The 21,086-nt window shown below is 39.0% G+C and overlaps 1 protein-coding gene across 1 annotated transcript in view; it reads left to right on the top strand.

The window, feature by feature from the left end:
- Window positions 1-7,448: 7,448 nt before the first annotated feature.
- lss (lanosterol synthase (2,3-oxidosqualene-lanosterol cyclase)) overlaps window positions 7,449-21,086 on the top strand; it is a 77,606-nt gene continuing 63,968 nt past the window's right edge. Inside the window, exons 1-2 of the mRNA XM_079515637.1 lie at window positions 7,449-7,496; window positions 20,347-20,575. Coding sequence (XP_079371763.1) covers window positions 7,480-7,496; window positions 20,347-20,575 — 246 coding nt within the window. The 5' untranslated portion in view covers window positions 7,449-7,479. The remainder of the gene's footprint in view (window positions 7,497-20,346; window positions 20,576-21,086) is intronic.

Genomic DNA, 21,086 nt, shown 5'->3' with positions numbered 1-21,086 from the left:
GGAGTCCAAAATCAGATCCGAATCAAATTGTATTTTTATTTTATTTTTTGAAAGATTTGATTAATTACAGATTAACACAAAACGATCTGTATTTTACAGTAAACGCCAAATTAAACATTTAAAAAAAAGTCATATTTAAATTTCCAAAACTTCTCCCCTAAAAATAACAATAAGAATAGTGAAAACCCACGATGTATCTCACAACGCATCGAGAGCTTGTAGATCTGATGTTGATGCTATTTATTGTACAGCCTATAGGGGGCGCAATAACAACCAGAGCTGTAGTGAATGTAAACATGTTAATTAGTTCACAGTGGTTCCCAATGTGGGGTCCTTGAGGGTGTTCCAGGGGGTCCGGGGACCCCCAGGGGTCCTTGAGGGAGTTCCAGGGGGTCCGGGGACCCCCAGGGGTCCTTGAGGGAGTTCCAGGGGGTCCGGGGACCCCCAGGGGTCCTTGAGGGAGTTCCAGGGGGTCCCCACCTAAAGGATAGTTAGGGACCAAATGGACCCTTATGGGTCTGTAACTCTGAGAGTGTACAAATGGTCCCTTATGGGTCCACTTGAGGGCCCTTGAAATTAAAGGGGTTGAGAATCACTGCTAGAGCCGTAAAAATCTTCTCTTATATCTCTTCAAATGGGGGTCCCTGGAATATCTCTTCAAATGGGGGTCCCTGGAATATCTCTTCAAATGGGGGTCCCTAGTATATCTCTTCAAATGGGGGTCCGTGGGGGCGGGGCTAATGAGTGTCAATTTGGGGGTCCTTGATATGAAACAGTTTGGCCACTGAACTAGTTAATTTGTTAAAAGCTATTTGTACCCAAAGCTTACCATAGGGGGCGCTATACCCCTATAGCCCCATAGGGGGCGCTATACCAATGTGTTGAACATAGGGGGCGCTATACCCCTATAGCCCCATAGGGGGCGCTATACCAATGTGTTGAACAAACAGAATGTATGAACAATAGTGTTTGTTGTCTGAATGTAAACAATACGAAATGTAAACAATACGAAATGTAAACAATACAAAATGTAAACAATACAGTAAGAATGTCAACAATACAGTATGACTGTCAAATCACTGTGTTCTTATTTACGCACACGTGCGCACACGCACGCACACACACGCGCACACACACTGACGCACGCACGCACGCCCTGACGCATGCCTTCTTTCTGGAAATACTTGTTTTCCACCCGTTGGAACGTTACCAACCCAGCGTTGCCAGTACATGTCCCACATGTGGCCCCCACCATCACTTAATGTGGCCCTCATGTTAATATCAACTGGCGCCCCCCAGGGGCCACATGTGGCCCCCACCATCACTTAATGTGGCCCTCATGTTAATATCAACTGGCGCCCCCCAGGGGCCACATGCGGCCCCCACCATCACTTAATGTGGCCCTCAGGTTAATATCAACTGGCGCCCCCCAGGGGCCACATGCGGCCCCCACCATCACTTAATGTGGCCCTCAGGTTAATATCAACTGGCGCCCCCCAGGGGCCACATGTGGCCCCCACCATCACTTAATGCGGCCCTCATGTTAATATCAACTGGCGCCCCCCAGGGGCCACATGTGGCCCCCACCATCACTTAATGCGGCCCTCATGTTAATATCAACTTGCGGCCCCCAGGGGCCACATGCGGCCCCCACCTTCACTAAATGTGGCCCTCAGGTTAATATCAACTGGCGCCCCCCAGGGGCCACATGTGGCCCCCACCATCACTTAATGCGGCCCTCAGGTTAATATCAACTGGCGCCCCCCAGGGGCCACATGCGGCCCCCACCTTCACTAAATGTGGCCCTCAGGTTAATATCAACTGGCGCCCCCCAGGGGCCACATGTGGCCCCCACCATCACTTAATGCGGCCCTCAGGTTAATATCAACTGCCGCCCCCCAGGGGCCATATGCGGCCCCCACCATCACTGAATGTGGCCTGAACATCTGAACATTGATATATTATAATTACTAGTATTAAAATGTTGCATTTGTATTTAGTTCATAAAGTTAACATAACTATAACTCAAAATGCATTTCAAATTAAATAAAAATGTTACTTTTCAGGATTCCAATTCAAAAATAGTAATAATTAAGAAAAAGGATTGGAGTGAGTGTGGAACTATATAGTGGCCCTCTGGAGTGAGTGTGGAACTATAGCGGCCCTCTGGAGTGAGTGTGGAACTATAGTGGCCCTCTGGAGTTTGTGTGGAACTATAGTGGCCCTCTGGAGTGAGTGTGGATTGGAACTATAGTGGCCCTCTGGAGTGAGTGTGGAACTATATAGTGGCCCTCTGGAGTGAGTGTGGAACTATATAGTGGCCCTCTGGAGTGAGTGTGGAACTATAGCGGCCCTCTGGAGTGAGTGTGGAACTATAGTGGCCCTCTGGAGTTTGTGTGGAACTATAGTGGCCCTCTGGAGTGAGTGTGGATTGGAACTATAGTGGCCCTCTGGAGTGAGTGTGGAACTATAGTGGCCCTCTGGAGTGAGTGTGGAACTATAGTGGCCCTCTGGAGTGAGTGTGGAACTATAGTGGCCCTCTGGAGTGAGTGTGGAACTATAGTGGCCCTCTGGAGTGAGTGTGGAACTATAGTGGCCCTCTGGAGTGAGTGTGGAGCTATAGTGGCCCTCTGGAGTGACTAAATGGAAACTAAATGAAAACTAAGCTATGATGACTAAAACTAAGACTAAATATATTGACAATTTCGTCAACAAATACAAACTAGACTAAAATGTTAGGAAGAGACTAGTGGACAAGAGATCCAGTATAAGTCATTTTACACTTGGTTTGCATGCTGAAAATAGCAGATCGGCTATTTTCAGCAAGTTAAAAAAAACAGTCATTACGACGGCATCAAGGCCCGCCAAAATACATTTTATCAATTGATTGATTGAAGTATTATTAGTATTAACAGTTTGCAGAATTACAGTACATTTCAAGCACAACTCAATAGAAAAAAACTGTGAGTGGACGACACCAGCATAACAGCATTGCGCTTGTTTACAAGAGGGTCCACCTTGTTCAATTCATCATAACATTTAGAGATGTACAAATAGACACTTCTATATAGGTTCAGGTTTTACGGGCGTCTGTAGGTGTGGTTTGAGAGCAGTTTTAACAGTTAAACTTTAGTTTAAAAACCCCAATCAAGTACAAAAAAAGGAATAGGCTACATACTAGTAATATTTACAAGATTACAATACCCATTAATTAAGTAAACATAATCACTCCGGTAACAGACAGGTCAGACAGTTGATTTGATTTGGCAGCGGTGGCCGAACGGATAGCGGCGCGGTCTAGATACCGGAAGGTTCCCAGTTCGAATCAGCCGTCCGACACGTTAAAATTACCACCGCTGAAATGCCCTTGAACAAGGCATCAACCACTACGATGAAATGTGTTCTATGAGCAGGGCCTGGCTGGAAACAAGTTCTTGAGCTTAGCCCAGATACCCTGGGTAAATATAGATTTCATTTCATTTCATTTCATTTCAACCATAGTTATTAGGATGTCCGTTTTTATGCTACGGTCGGTGTCTGTCGCCTCAAGTGGACAACATCAGCAACAACAGGCCTACTGCACACAGGTCGCTTTGTTTGGCAGTTTGTAGAAAGCAGAACGGTTTCAGACAGTTCAAAGGAAATAAAGTACAACAAACTACAGTTTGTAGAAAGTAGAACGGCTTCAGTTCAAAGGAGATAAAGTACAACAAACTACAGTTTGTAGAAAGTAGAACGGCTTCAGTTCAAAGGAGATAAAGCACAATAAACTACAACCAGTCAGTTGTTACCCTCGTGATGAGTTTGAATCTTTTTCTTACTCTTTCTTCTCAACTTCTTATTTTCTTTTCTTTTTTTACTGTGGTTGAAATGTTTTTGCATGCTGTCCTCTCGTGTCCTGTTATGTCAGCATTGTGTGCTATTAGCCTACTTTCTGTCGGGAGGAAACATCATAACTCCATTTTTTGAGGTCTTTGATTTTGTTTTTTGGGGGGGGGGGGGGCATAAATCAGTGCTATTGAACACCCTTTATTACGTTTGTGTGTTTGGAAAATATTGAACCAATGGAAAGTAGTAAAAAGTGCTTTGGACAAAACCTCTTAACTCCATTGGACCCTCAAACTGTATGCTAAAGCAGCTAACTCCACCACCTCTCCACCTCTCATGGAAGTAATTGACAATATATAAAGTTACACCACCAACATTGATGAGGCTGTATTGCTTTGCTTTAAAAATACATTTTTTTCTTAATTTCTTGAAAAGATTATATTTTTCATTTCCTGAAAAATGAACATTTTGGAGTTGAGGTTTCCGCCCGACAGCAGAGATAGCGGTATGTAAGTTAAATGGTAAAAAAAAAATACATTTATATAGCACCTTTATCCAAGGCGCTTTACATCTAGATTGTGCATTACATTCACCCATTCACACACACATTCACACACCTTTACATAGATTGTGCATCACCCATTCACACACACATTCACACACACATTTACACACCGATGGCGGAGGAAAACCATGCAAGGCACCAACCTGCACATCAGGAGCAATCAGGGATTCAGAGTCTTGCTCAAGGACACTTCCACACTAACTCTGGGTTTGAACTGGATGGTAACCTTTCAGTTACCATCCAGCCACTCTCTCCACTTCTGAGCCGTTAAAAGTTAATAGTAGTAATACTATATTATTATTATTAGTATGTATAATTAAGTATTACTATTAGTTATGATAGTACTGTGTAGTGTTAACTGTCTGGGGACTTTATGATAGTAGGCTAGTGTGTACTGTGTGTGGGTTAGTGGTCCATATACTCTAGCCCACCCTATATTTATTAGAGTCCATAGACTCTAGCCCACCTATATTTATTATAGAGTCCATAGACTCTAGCCCACCTATATTTATTATAGAGTCCATAGACTCTAGCCCACCTATATTTATTATAGAGTCCATAGACTCTAGCCCACCCTATATGTATTATAGAGTCCATAGACTCTAGCCATAGAGTCCATAGACTCTAGCTCACCCTATATGTATTATAGAGTACATATACTCTAGCCCACCCTATATGTATTAGAGTCCATAGACTCTAGCCCACCCTATATTTATTATAGAGTCCATAGACTCTAGCCCACCCTATATGTATTATAGAGTCCATATACTCTAGCTCACCCTATATTTATTATAGAGTCCATAGACTCTAGCTCACCCTATATGTATTATAGAGTCCATAGACTCTAGCCCACCCTATATTGATTATAGAGTCCATATACTCTAGCCCACCCTATATTTATTATAGAGTCCATAGACTCTAGCGCACCCTATATTTATTAGATTCCATAGACTCTAGCTCACCCTATATTTATTATAGAGTCCATAGACTCTAGCCCAACCTATATGTATTAGAGTCCATAGACTCTAGCCCACCCTATATTTATTATAGGGTACATAGACTCTAGCCCACCTATATTTATTATAGAGTCCATAGACTCTAGCTCACCCTATATTTATTATAGAGTCCATAGACTCTAGCCCACCCTATATTTATTATAGAGTACATAGACTCTAGCCCACCCTATATTTATTATAGAGCCCATAGACTCTAGCCCAACCTATATGTATTAGAGTCCATAGACTCTAGCCCACCCTATATTTATTATAGAGTCCATAGACTCTAGCCCACCTATATTTATTATAGAGTCCATAGACTCTAGCTCACCCTATATTTATTATAGAGTCCATAGACTCTAGCCCACCCTATATTTATTATAGAGTCCATAGACTCTAGCCCACCCTATATTTATTATAGAGTCCATAGACTCTAGCTCACCCTATATTTATTATAGAGTCCATAGACTAGCTCACCCTATATTTATTATAGATTCCATATACTCTAGCCCACCCTATATTTATTAGAGTCCATATACTCTAGCCCACCCTATATTTATTATAGAGTCCATAGACTCTAGCTCACCCTATATTTATCATAGAGTCCATAGACTCTAGCTCACCATATATTTATTATAGAGTCTATAGACTAGCTCACCCTATATTTATTATAGATTCCATAGACTCTAGCTCACCCTATATTTATTATAGAGTCCATAGACTCTAGCCCAACCTATATGTATTAGAGTCCATAGACTCTAGCCCACCCTATATTTATTATAGAGTCCATAGACTCTAGCCCACCTATATTTATTATAGAGTCCATAGACTCTAGCTCACCCTATATTTATTATACAGTCCATAGACTCTAGCCCACCCTATATGTATTATAGAGTACATAGACTCTAGCCCACCCTATATTTATTATAGAGTCCATAGACTCTAGCCCACCCTATATTTATTAGAGTCCATAGACTCTAGCCCACCCTATATTTATTATAGTGTCCACCCTATATTTATTATAGAGTCCATAGACTCTAGCTCACCCTATATTTATTATATAGCCCATAGACTCTAGCCCACCCTATATTTATTATAGAGTCCATATACTCTAGCTCACCCTATATTTATTATAGAGTCCATAGACTCTAGCTCACCCTATATTTATTATAGAGTCCATAGACTCTAGCCCACCCTATATTTATTATAGAGTCCATAGACTCTAGCCCACCCTATATTTATTATAGTCCATAGACTCTAGCCCACCCTATATTTATTATAGAGTCCATAGACTCTAGCCCACCCTATATGTATTATAGAGTCCATAGACTCTAACCCACCCCTATAATTTACCTGCATATATTTAAAGGGGCCAATAACAATATAAGCTGTTTTTCCTCCTGACACCAGTTTAATTTAACCAGGGTTACATTTGAAAAGGTTATTTATCATTTATAATTTTATTTAGTTATTATAAAATATATCATATATTATATAATAGTTATTTATTTAGTTATTCTTATTCATGTTTGTCTTAGTCTTGTTATAAGGGTCATTTATAGCAGATCTACAAGCTCACATCGTGTGGTGACCCATATAAGGGTCAATAATACTTTAGGATAGCAGATATACAAGCTCACAGCACGTGGTGACCCATATAAGGGTCAATAATACTTTAGGATAGCAGATCTACAAGCTCACAGCGCGCGGTGACCCATATAAGGGTCATTAATACTTTAGGATAGCAGATCGCAGTTTAATATTATTATTATTATTTTTTTAAACTCATCCTGGTGACGCACCGTCCCGCCCGTTCATTGGACGGCAACTCTTAAGACACGCCCACTCCCGTGGCCAGTTCGGTGCCGTGATTGGAAGAGCTGCAGCTGGGCTCATCGTCTCTCCATCGGAAGGCACCGCCGCGGTGACCCACGGGAAATGTAGTCTTTCGTGTAACTCTACGGTGGAGCCACGGCGCTCCCGCCCGCCGCTAAGAACTACAACACCCTGAGATGCAACGCGGCAGGGGGCGGGGCCTCGGACTGTGGACACACGGAGTTCAGAATTCATTCAGTGAGTTTTGTATCAACAATGACAACAGAAGGAACGTGAGTTTAATTACATTAATAACATTTATGTATAATGTTATATATTGTATTTATTTAGGATGTGGTTAAATGTCCTTAATGTCGTGGTTTTAGTGAGCAGAAAACAAAGACTTTAATTTATAAAATAATAGCTGTCAGGTGTGCAGGTAACTCAGACAGCAGTTCAAATAATAGTTTAATTACAGTTTATGGTGAAATACTTTGTTGTGTTTACATTATAAGGTTTGATTGATTGATTGATTGAAATATGTATTAACAGTTTGCAGAGTGTACATTTCAAGCACAAACGCAATACAAAGACTGTTAACTGTGAGTGGACGACCCAATTAAGCATTACACTTGTTTACAAGAGGGTCCACCATGTTCAATTCATCAAAACATTTAGAGACGTACAAATAGACACTTCTATATAGACAAAGAACAGAACAGGAATTCATCATAAAGGTAAAAAGGGAAAAGAAACATACTGTATACAGTGAGGGGAAAAAGGGGTGGGTGGAGGTGGGGGGGGATTCAGATTTTACGGTGGCCAGTTTAGAATTGCAGCCGTCCGTAGGTGCCCTTTGAGAGCGGTTTTGAAGGAGTCAAGGGATGCGCATGTCTTAATGACTGTTGGTAGGGCGTTCCACATTTTGGTGGCATAGGAGCGAAAAGAGTCCCTTGTTTGTGCCGAATCTGGGTTGTACATGGTTTGTTGCACTCCCTCTGGTGTTGTGGGTGTGGACTTCGTTAACATTAAGGAAGTATCTAGACAGGTACATCATGGGTATCTTGGTGGTGGTGTATCAAATCTTGTGGACCAGACCCATTGCAAGATGCTGTACTCTGTCGTCGACCCTAAGCCATTCCAGCCTGTCAAAGTGGGCAGGGGTGAGGTGGGTGAGGGGGGTGAGGCCAAGTAGGAGCCTGACCAGTTTGTTTTGGGAAGTCTGGAGCCTAGTTTTAAGGGCCTTTGAGGTGCTGTGGTACCAGGAGGTGCATGCATAGTCAAAGATGAATTCAAGTTTAATTTATTAAAGTTTAATTTATTTCATGTTGGTGAAATACTTCAGGTGTTGTGTTTACATTATAAGGTGTATGTTGTGTTTACATTATAAGGTGTAGGCTACTTTGATTGATTGATTTATTAACATTTTGTAGAATTACAGTACATTTCAAGCACAACTCAATACAAAGACTGTTAACTGTGAGTGGACGACACGACACCATAAAGCATTACACTTGTTTACAAGAGGGTCCACCTTGTTCAATTCATAAAAAACATCAAAAAGTACAGGTTGAAACCGAGGCAAAACAAAACAGAGAAAATAATAATATATATATATTTTTAGAACTTATAGTTTGACAAAATTAAGACAATGGAATGAAAACAACGATCAGGGTTAGGGTAGCCACAATTTGCAACTCTAGATTTTCTTTATAATGGGATGAATCTAGAGTTGCAATACTCCATTGACTCCCCATTCATCCACCAATACCCTCCATTGACTCCCCATTCATCCAATTTGCGTTTGTGATCTGCTTGTATTAAACAATGTTAAACTCACCAACATTGCAGCTGTACGAAAAGCTTGAATTATCCTGTTTCAATCTGCCGAGCTTTTGTTTCATAAAAATCCACCGTAGACATGTTGTTATTATGAGATACTTTCTGTCTAGACATATGCTGTGCAGGTGATTCTTTTTCCAAGTGTTGGAGTTTGGAAGCGCTCGTCGAGGTCGAGTACGCAGGGTACGCCCTCCGTACCACCTGTTTCGAATTTGCACATAATGCAGTGCTTCCAAACTCCAACACGAAAAATAATCACCTGCAGAGAATTTCTTGACAGAAAGTATCTTTGAACAACGTTCACTGTGAGTTCACTGTGAGTCTCAAGAAGAGACTTGGTGCATTTATTAAGTTCAACATGTCAGTAGCTGCTGTATACCAGTGGAGGGCGCTGTCGGACCATGACATGTATTCTATAAATTACTATGTATTCATATATGAAGTCGTGTATTGGCAAAACATGTCAAATTATTACTTACTAAACACACTTAATAATAATAATATTAACAACAATATATATATATATATATATATATATATATATATTTAATCCTTTATTTACCCAGGGAAGTAGCATTTTCAGCAACGCCCTGCACATAGAAACACACAGACGCACACGCACACACACACACACACACACACACACACACACAAAGCTGACCAGTACAACCACAGTCTTATACTGTTGGCCACTAAGCAGCTCCAGCTCCAATGTTCGCTTTGAAAGATATATTATATATTCAAAGATTTGCGCCACATTTTCACGATTTAAAAAAAATAGCAGACCAGTAGTGCGCTATGAGCTTGTAGATCTGCTATTTTTCAATAGCTAAAGTATAACATAATGCTTTAAACACCAAAAGAGGTTCCCGTTCAGAATAGGATGAATCACGACGTCATTATATTATTATATTATATACTGTATTTATTATTCATTATATTATTATATTACTAGTCCTTACCCGTTGTGAGATATTGCCCCCCAGAAATATTAATTACCATTAATTTTAACTTGAATAATATATTTTTGTGTTTTTCTTTTATGAATAAAAACAGTAGAATAACATGAAAGTATTGGTATAAATGCAGGTAGGGAAATGTTTCCATGGCAAGGACTGTAACATTTACATATACGGTACATATACATATACATATACATATACATATACGGTACATATACATATACATGTAACATTTACATATACGGTACATATACATATACATATACATATACATATACGGTACATATACATATACATGTAACATTTACATATACGGTACATATACATATACATATACATATACATATACATATACGGTACATATACATATACATATAACATTTACATATACGGTACATATACATATACATATAACATTTACATATACGGTAAATATACATATACATATAACATTTACATATACGGTACATATACATATAACATTTACATATACGGTACATATACATATACATATAACATTTACATATACGGTACATATACATATACATATAACATTTACATATACGGTACATATACATATACATATACATATACATATAACATTTACATATACGGTACATATACATATACATATAACATTTACATATACGGTACATATACATATACATGTAACATTTACATATACGGTACATATACATATACATATAACATTTACATATACGGTACATATACATATACATATAACATTTACATATACGGTACATTTACATATACATATAACATTTACATATACGGTACATATACATATACATATAACATTTACATATACGGTACATATACATATACATATAACATTTACATATACGGTACATATACATATACATATACATATAACATTTACATATACAGTACATATACATATACATATAACATTTACATATACAGTACATATACATATACATGTAACATTTACATATACGGTACCTATACATATACATATACATATAACATTTACATATACGGTACATATACATATACATATACATATAACATTTACATATACGGTACATATACATATACATATAACATTTACATATACGGTACATATACATATACATATACATATAACATTTACATATACAGTACATATACATATACATATAACATTTACATATACGGTACATATACATATACATATAACATTTACATATACGGTACATATACATATACATATACATATAACATTTACATATACGGTACATATACATATACATATACATATAACATTTACATATACGGTACATATACATATACATATACATATAACATTTACATATACAGTACATATACATATACATATAACATTTACATATACGGTACATATACATATACATGTAACATTTACATATACGGTACATATACATGTAACATTTACATATACGGTACATATACATATACATATAACATTTACATATACGGTACATATACATATACATATACATATACATGTAACATTTACATATACGGTACATATACATATACATATACATATACATGTAACATTTACATATACGGTACATATACATATACATATACATATACATATACATATACATATAACATTTACATATACGGTACATATACATATACATATACATATACATATACATATAACATTTACATATACGGTACATATACATATAACATTTACATATACGGTACATATACATATACATGTAACATTTACATATACGGTACATATACATATACATGTAACATTTACATATACGGTACATATACATATACATGTAACATTTACATATACGGTACATATACATATAACATTTACATATACGGTACATATACATATACATATAACATTTACATATACGGTACATATACATATACATGTAACATTTACATATACGGTACATATACATATAACATTTACATATACGGTACATATACATATACATGTAACATTTACATATACGGTACATATACATATACATATAACATTTACATATACGGTACATATACATATACATATACATATACATATAACATTTACATATACGGTACATATACATATACATATAACATTTACATATACGGTACATATACATATAACATTTACATATACGGTACATATACATATACATGTAACATTTACATATACGGTACATATACATATAACATTTACATATACGGTACATATACATATACATGTAACATTTACATATACGGTACATATACATATACATGTAACATTTACATATACGGTACATATACATATACATATAACATTTACATATACGGTACATATACATATACATGTAACATTTACATATACGGTACATATACATATAACATTTACATATACGGTACATATACATATACATATAACATTTACATATACGGTACATATACATATACATGTAACATTTACATATACGGTACATATACATATAACATTTACATATACGGTACATATACATATACATGTAACATTTACATATACGGTACATATACATATACATATAACATTTACATATACGGTACATATACATATACATATAACATTTACATATACGGTACATATACATATACATATAACATTTACATATACGGTACATATACATATACATATAACATTTACATATACGGTACATATACATATACATATATACATATAACATTTACATATACGGTACATATACATATACATATACATATACATATAACATTTACATATACGGTACATATACATATAACATTTACATATACGGTACATATACATATACATATATACATATAACATTTACATATACGGTACATATACATATACATATACATATACATATACATATACATATACATATAACATTTACATATACGGTACATATACATATACATATAACATTTACATATACGGTACATATACATATACATATAACATTTACATATACGGTACATATACATATAACATTTACATATACGGTACATATACATATACATATATACATATAACATTTACATATACGGTACATATACATATACATATACATATACATATACATATACATATACATATACATATAACATTTACATATACGGTACATATACATATACATATAACATTTACATATACGGTACATATACATATACATATAACATTTACATATACGGTACATATACATATACATATACATATAACATTTACATATACGGTACATATACATATACATATAACATTTACATATACGGTACATATACATCGTGCGTTGCTAAAGTAGCTACACACACACGTGCATTGCGAAAGTACACAGTACACACACACACGTGCGTTGCTAAAGTAGCTACACACACACCTGTATTGCGAAAGTACACAGTACACACACACACACACACACACACACGTGCGTCGCGAAAGTAGCTACACACACACACACACACACACACACACACACACACACACACACACACACACACACACACATATAAATGCCCTCAGCTCTGAACTCGGTAGAATCTGCACCTGGCTCGCTGATAACAAACTATCTTTACACCTGGGAAAAACTGAATCCATTCTCTTTGGATCTAATTGTAATCTCAGCAAGGCAAATGGCTTCTTGGTTAGAGTGGGTGACAATGTTATCACACGTAAAGATGAAATTACCTACCTAGGTTCCATCCTGGAGGCTAATCTTTCCGGTGATAAAATGGCCACCAATGTAATCAAAAAAGTCAACCAAAGAACAAGATTCCTTTACAGGATCTCCTCACTGATCGACAAAAACACCTTGAAGACCTTAACAGGAGCCCTCGTACAAGGCTTCTTTGACTATGCATGCACCTCCTGGTACCACAGCACCTCAAAGGCCCTTAAAACTACGCTCCAGACTTCCCAAAACAAACTGGCCAGGCTCCTACTTGGCCTCACCCCCCGAACCCACCTCACCCCTGCCCACTTTGACAGACTGGCATGGCTTAGGGTTGGCGACAGAGTACAGCATCTTGCAATGGGTCTGGTCCACAAGATTCGATACTCCACCAAGATACCCATGTACCTGTCTAGATACTTCCTTAATGTTAACGAAGTCCACACCCACAACACCAGAGGGAGTGCAACGAACCATGTACAACCCAGATTCGGCACAAACAAGGGACTAAATTATTTTCACTCCTATGCCACCAAAATGTGGAACGCCCTACCAACAGTCATTAAGACATGCGAATCCCTTGACTCCTTCAAAACCGCTCTCAAAGGGCACCTACGGATGGCTGCAATTCGAAACTGGCCCCCGTAAAATCTGAATCCCCCCCCCCCTCTAAATGTTTTGATGAATTGAACATGGTGGACCCTGTTGTAAACAAGTGTAATGCTCAATTGGGTCGTCCACTCACAGTTAACAGCCTTTGTATTGAGTTTGTGCTTGAAATGTACTGTAATTCTGCAAACTGTTAATACAATTTTCAATCAATCAAAAACACACACGTGCGTTGCGAAAGTAGCTGGAAGGAATTGTTTACCTGGGCTGGCGGAAGGAAACGTGTGAATGAAGCTGTGGCTCCGTCAGTGTGTGTATGGACCCACGCACGTGTGAATGAAGCTGTGGCTCCGTCAGTGTGTGTATGGACCCACGCACGCGTGCGTTGCGAAAGTAGCTGTATCTCCGTCAGTGTGTGTATGGACCCACGCACGTAGCTGTATCTCCGTCAGTGTGTGTGTGGACCCACGCACGCGTGCGTTGCGAAAGTAGCTGTGGCTCCGTCAGTGTGTGTGTGGACCCACGCACGCGTGCGTTGCGAAAGTAGCTGTATCTCCGTCAGTGTGTGTGTGGACCCACGCACGCGTGTGAATGAAGCTGTGGCTCCGTCAGTGTGTGTGTGGACCCACGCACGCGTGCGTTGCGAAAGTAGCTGTATCTCCGTCAGTGTGTGTGTGGACCCACGCACGCGTGCGTTGCGAAAGTAGCTGTATCTCCGTCAGTGTGTGTGTGGACCCACGCACGCGTGGCTCCGTCAGTGTGTGTGTGGACCCACGCACGCGTGCGTTGCGAAAGTGAAAGAAAGTGTGTTGTCCTGTGTATTGTGTGCCACTGTTTGTTGTGTTGCGGCGGTAGGTGTGTGTGTGTGTGTGTGTGTGTGTGTGTGTGTGTGTGTGTGTGTGTGTGTGTGTGTGTGTGTGTGTGTGTGTGTGTGTGTGTGTGTGTGTGTGTGTGTGTGTGTGTGTGTGTGTGTGTGTGTGTGTGTGTGTGTGTACGCGGCGCGCCGTGGTTGTTGTGTTCCGGCGGTAGCTGTGTGTGTGTGTGTGCGCCATGGTTGTTGTGTGTGTGTGTGCCGTGGTGGCGGTGCCAAATTGTAGCTATAGGGCACTGTTTGTTGTGTAGCGGCGGTAGCTAGAGGAAGCATCCAGTGGGGTAACAGTGAGAACGGTGGCCAGTGATGCATGTGTCGCTAAGGGGCGGAGGTGTGTGAGGGTGCGAGGTTGCGTGTTTTAAGTCAGCGTTTTAATTCACTAATAAAGCAATTATTCATTTGTAATTTGTTAAATGGGAAAAGGGGCTTCGTTAAGACCTCCATATTATTATGGTCAATTATGTGTGAAAAGTGGGAGTGATTTGGTCCAGGCAGTGTGGAGCTATGTGACACACAGACACACATTCATTCAGACATTGGCTTTATTATTGTATGATGATATGATGATATACTGTATTTATTCCACGAGCCGACATTAAAATACGGAACAACGAGCGTCCCGTATCGCCCATTTAGACCTGACGTCGACATTTAGAAAATGTTTTCTAAATCCTGACAGTTTTCTGAATTACCTCATGTTTCTGTATCAGTGGTGCTCAATATTTCACGTCAAGGACCCCCAGAAACTATATGTAATTGGCCGCCGACCCCCATCTGAAAATATGTAGTTCCAGGGACCCCCATGAAGCAAAGCTTTGAGTTAAAAAAACGTTCACAATGAAAGAATATATATTCAAAGATTTGCGCCACATTTTCACGATTTAAAAAAAATAATAACAGATCTACAAGCTTGTAGATCTGCTATTTTTCAATAGATAAAGCATAACATAATGCTTAAAACACCAACAGGGGTTCCCGCCCAGAATGGGTTAATTGAGAGTTGGACGTAGCCGATAGCGCTGCTGTTCCTTCAGTGTCGTCGTCGTTTACAGAATAAAATCTATTTTTTATTATTGGGCTTTGATGCAAATTCTTTTTTTTCACAGCTTCAAATTGACATATTGGTGACATGTAATGGATAGACATGTAATGGATAGACATCAATACTTAATTGAGGGAGAAAGACAACTTAGCTAACCATAACCCTGTTACCATTACGCTGTTAACAGGGTTATGGTCCTAACCATAACCCTGTTATGGTCTTAACCATAACCCTGTTTATGGTTAGGACCATAACCCTGTTAACAGGGTTACCCATCCCGGTGGTGTTGGGAATTTACCTAATCAGGCCTAGGCTGGGGTTGCTATGGTGATCAATTGGCTCAACACTGGTCCAGGGACCACCAGTGGTCCTCATTTAAAAGATGGAGTTAGTAACCAAATGGACTCTCAAGAATTACAATTATTGTTAAGCATCTACATCAGGTGTTCCCAAACTGTTTTGACTTAGGTACCCCTTGGGGGGAAGAATTATTTTGACGTTGTTTAATACAATCAGATTTTTTGATTTTGATTTGTATTAAGGATCCCCATTAGCTGGTGCCATAGCAACCAGCTAGTCTTCCTGGGGTCCACACAAGAATAAACATTACAGTAGACATACAAATACACATTTGTTAAAAAGTCAGTATTCAACTTACATTAGTTCAGATAAAATACAAATAAAAATTGCTAAGATTACAAGTTACGAGTATGAAAACAAAAAAACGAAAAACACACAACACTTCACTGTATCAAATGGAATTTTAGATGCTTTTTAAACGTTAATTTACTGTAAATGCAACAGAGGTTTTGAGGCAGGTTATTCCAAAGTGACAATGATCTATAAATAAATGATCTCTTTAGAAAATTATATTTTGGGCGAGGTAACACAAGCTGCCCATTACTGGAGCCTCTAGTGTCATGATCATACACAGTATTACTAAAAACAATCTGTGAATTTATGAAAACAGGAGTTTTACTACTCATGACTGTTTTGAACAACACAAGAGTATTAAAAGATAACCTATTCTCAACTGTAAGCCAGGAGAGGCAGGCATGCATATGACTCACATTTGTTCTGAGAGGGCAACCCATTACCAACCGTGCAGCCCTGTTCTGGACAACCTGGAGCTTCCTCAGGTCACCACTAGCAGCAGATGACCATACAGTGGAGCAGTAGTTCCTCAGGTCACCACTAGCAGCAGATGACCATACAGTGGAGCAGTAGTCAAGATGACATAAAACTAGACTTTGAACTATCTGACGTAACAAGGGACGAGCCACAAAAGAACAACACTTCCTTGAAATATCAATAGCTCTCCCCATTTTTAGAACAATATAGTTGTTGTGGTCAATGTGGTTTGACCAAGACAGAGTGCAGTCAACCATCACTCCAAGGAGTTTAGTACTTTCAACTTGTTGAACTGTAGAATTGCCCAGGTTTAAAACAAGCTTTGGGCTTGTGGATAACCTGTGCCTTGTACCCAGTACCATACATTTAGTCTGTGAGATGTTAAGGGCAAGTCTATTACATTCTACCCATTCATGCACAACTTTTAGTTCTCTGCTCAAGACCTCATTCAGTACATTGCAAGACGGAGAAGCATAATACATAGTCGAATCATCTGCATAAAGAACAGTTGTTGCATATTTTGTAGTCCAGGACAGGTCGTTAGTAAATATAGAAAATAATAAAGGTCCTAAGCAGCTGCCCTGTGGGACACCACACTCTAGACCCCTGCTACTGGACAGACTGCCATTTAGATACACCTTCTGTGATCTAGAGGACAAATAGCTTTTGATCCATTTTAATGCTAACAAATTAATACCATAACATTTAAGTTTCTCAACCAGTAAAGAATGGTCAAGCACATCAAATGCAGCACTAAAATCTAATAACACAGTGCCCACTATCATAGAATTATCTATCGCTTTAAGCCAGTCATCAGTCATTTGTATCATCGCAGTAGAGGTAGAGTGGCCGGCTCTATAGGCATGTTGATAATCTGTTAGAAGATTGTTTGATACGAAATACTCTTGAACTTGTGCATGCACCAACCTTTCCATGATTTTGCTCAAAACGGGTAAAATACTTATAGGTCTAGAATTCCCCTCATTAAAAGCAGCTTTGGTATCCTTAGATAAAGGAATAACTTTAGCCTCCTTCCAGATCTTTGGAAATAGGCCCACATCCAAACATCTATTAAAAATGTGACAGATAGGAGATGCTATGATACCAGCAGTCATTCTGAGCAATTTACTGTCCAAGTTATCTAGGCCTGCTAACTTACAGTCAGGAAGAGAGCGGAGCAGGCGCTCCACCTCACCTACTTCAACCTGATGAAATTCAAATATACAACTTTTGTCATTCATTATGATATTCTTAATACAGTCATTTGATTTAATGTTGTCTGAACTATTCATAGCCTGCCTTAGTTTAGATACTTTACCGACATAATAATCATTAAAATGATTTGCAATATCACCTGGCTTAGTGAGAACAAATCCATTTGATTCGACAAAAGGCGTGCACCCAGTTGACTTTCGACCCATAATATCATTTAAAACATTCCATAATTGTTTGCTATCATGTCTCACATCATGTAACCTTTGTTTAAAATAGTCCCTTTTTTTCACCTTATTTAGTCTTGTGACTTGATTGCGTAAAGAACAATATTTATGTCTGTCATCAATTGATCCAGAAATCACTGAGGCTTTTTTAGATAGGACCTTTCTGATTGGATGAATGGGCTGTCAATCAGATAGGACCTTTCTGATTGGATGAATGGGCTGTCAATCAGATAGGACCTTTCTGATTGGATGAATGGGCTGTCAATCAGATAGGACCTTTCTGATTGGATGAATGGGCTGTCAATCAGATAGGACCGTTCTGATTGGATGAATGGGAAGTTGCAACTTGCTGTCAAGATGGCCGCGGTCTGAATATCATCAATTAAAGGGATAGTTCGTATATTTACAGGTGTCTGCGTATTAAAGGGACATTCCGTATATTAACAGGTGTGTTCGTATTAAAGGGACAGTCCGTATATTTACAGGTGTCTGCGTATTAAAGGGACATTCCGTATATTTACAGGTGTCTGCGTATTAAAGGGACAGTCCGTATATTTACAGGTGTCTCGTATTAAAGGGACAGTCCGTATATTTACAGGTGTCTGCGTATTAAAGGGACATTCCGTATATTAACAGGTGTCTGCGTATTAAAGGGACATTCCGTATATTAACAGGTGTCTGCGTATTAAAGGGACATTCCGTATATTAACAGGTGTCTGCGTATTAAAGGGACATTCCGTATATTTACAGGTGTCTGCGTATTAAAGGGACATTCCGTATATTAACAGGTGTCTGCGTATTAAAGGGACATTCCGTGTATTTACAGGTGTCTGCGTATTAAAGGGACAGTCCGTATATTTACAGGTGTCTCGTATTAAAGGGACAGTCCGTATATTTACAGGTGTCTGCGTATTAAAGGGACAGTCCGTATATTAACAGGTGTCTGCGTGTTAAAGGGACAGTCCGTATATTAACAGGTGTCTGCATATTAAAGGGACAGTCCGTATATTTACAGGTGTCTGCGTATTAAAGGGACATTCCGTATATTAACAGGTGTCTGCGTATTAAAGGGACAGTCCGTATATTAACAGGTGTCTGCGTATTAAAGGGACAGTCCGTATATTAACAGGTGTCTGCGTATTAAAGGGACAGTCCGTATATTAACAGGTGTCTGCGTATTAAAGGGACATTCCGTATATTTACAGGTGTCTGCGTATTAAAGGGACATTCCGTATATTAACAGGTGTCTGCGTATTAAAGGGACAGTCCGTATATTTACAGGTGTCTGCGTATTAAAGGGACATTCCGTATATTTACAGGTGTCTGCGTATTAAAGGGACATTCCGTATATTAACAGGTGTCTGCGTATTAAAGGGACAGTCCGTATATTTACAGGTGTCTGCGTATTAAAGGGACATTCCGTATATTAACAGGTGTCTGCGTATTAAAGGGACAGTCCGTATATTTACAGGTGTCTGCGTATTAAAGGGACATTCCGTATATTAACAGGTGTCTGCGTATTAAAGGGACAGTCCGTATATTTACAGGTGTCTGCGTATTAAAGGGACATTCCGTGTGTTAACAGGTGTCTTCGTAGAAGAGGAGGTCCGTATAAAACGGAACCGACCACAGACCTTCATCGATGGAGGCTCCGCAACGAAGAGGGCCGACAGACCTGGACCTACCTGGACCCCCAGGAGGCCCCTGAGGAGACCCCGGGGCCCCGGGGCAGCCTGGACCCCCAGCAGAGCCCTGGGGTCCATCCCAGAGGCCAGCAGAGCATGTTGGAGGCCTTCTCCGTTGGACTGGACACGGTAAGTCAACCCATTCAGACCTGAGGTCGATTCTACAAAAGATTTGAGTTAAAAACGTTCGCTTTGAAAGATATATTATATATTAAAAGATTTGCGCCACATTTTCATGATTTTTCAAAAATAGCAGACCAGTAGTGCGCTATGAGCTTGTAGATCTGCTATTTTTCAATAGCTAAAGTATAACGTAATGCTTTAAACACCAAAAGGGGTTCCCGTTCAGAATAGGATGAATCACGACGTCATTATATTATTATATTATTATATTATATACTGTATTTATTATTCATTATATTCACTGGCCATCACTGGCCACCGTTCTCACTGTTACCCCACTGGATGCTTCCTCTAGCTACCGCCGCTACACAACAAACAGTGCCCTATACAATTTGGCACCGCCGCCACGGCACACACACACAACAACCACGGCGCACACACACACACACACAGCTACCGCCGGAACACAACAACCACGGCGCGCCGCGCACACACACACACATACACACACACACAC

The sequence above is a fragment of the Electrona antarctica genome (genome assembly GCF_951216825.1).
Source record: "Electrona antarctica genome assembly, chromosome: 12".
NCBI classification, from domain to species: domain Eukaryota; kingdom Metazoa; phylum Chordata; class Actinopteri; order Myctophiformes; family Myctophidae; genus Electrona; species Electrona antarctica.
This window is presented reverse-complemented; position numbering and strand designations above follow the sequence as displayed.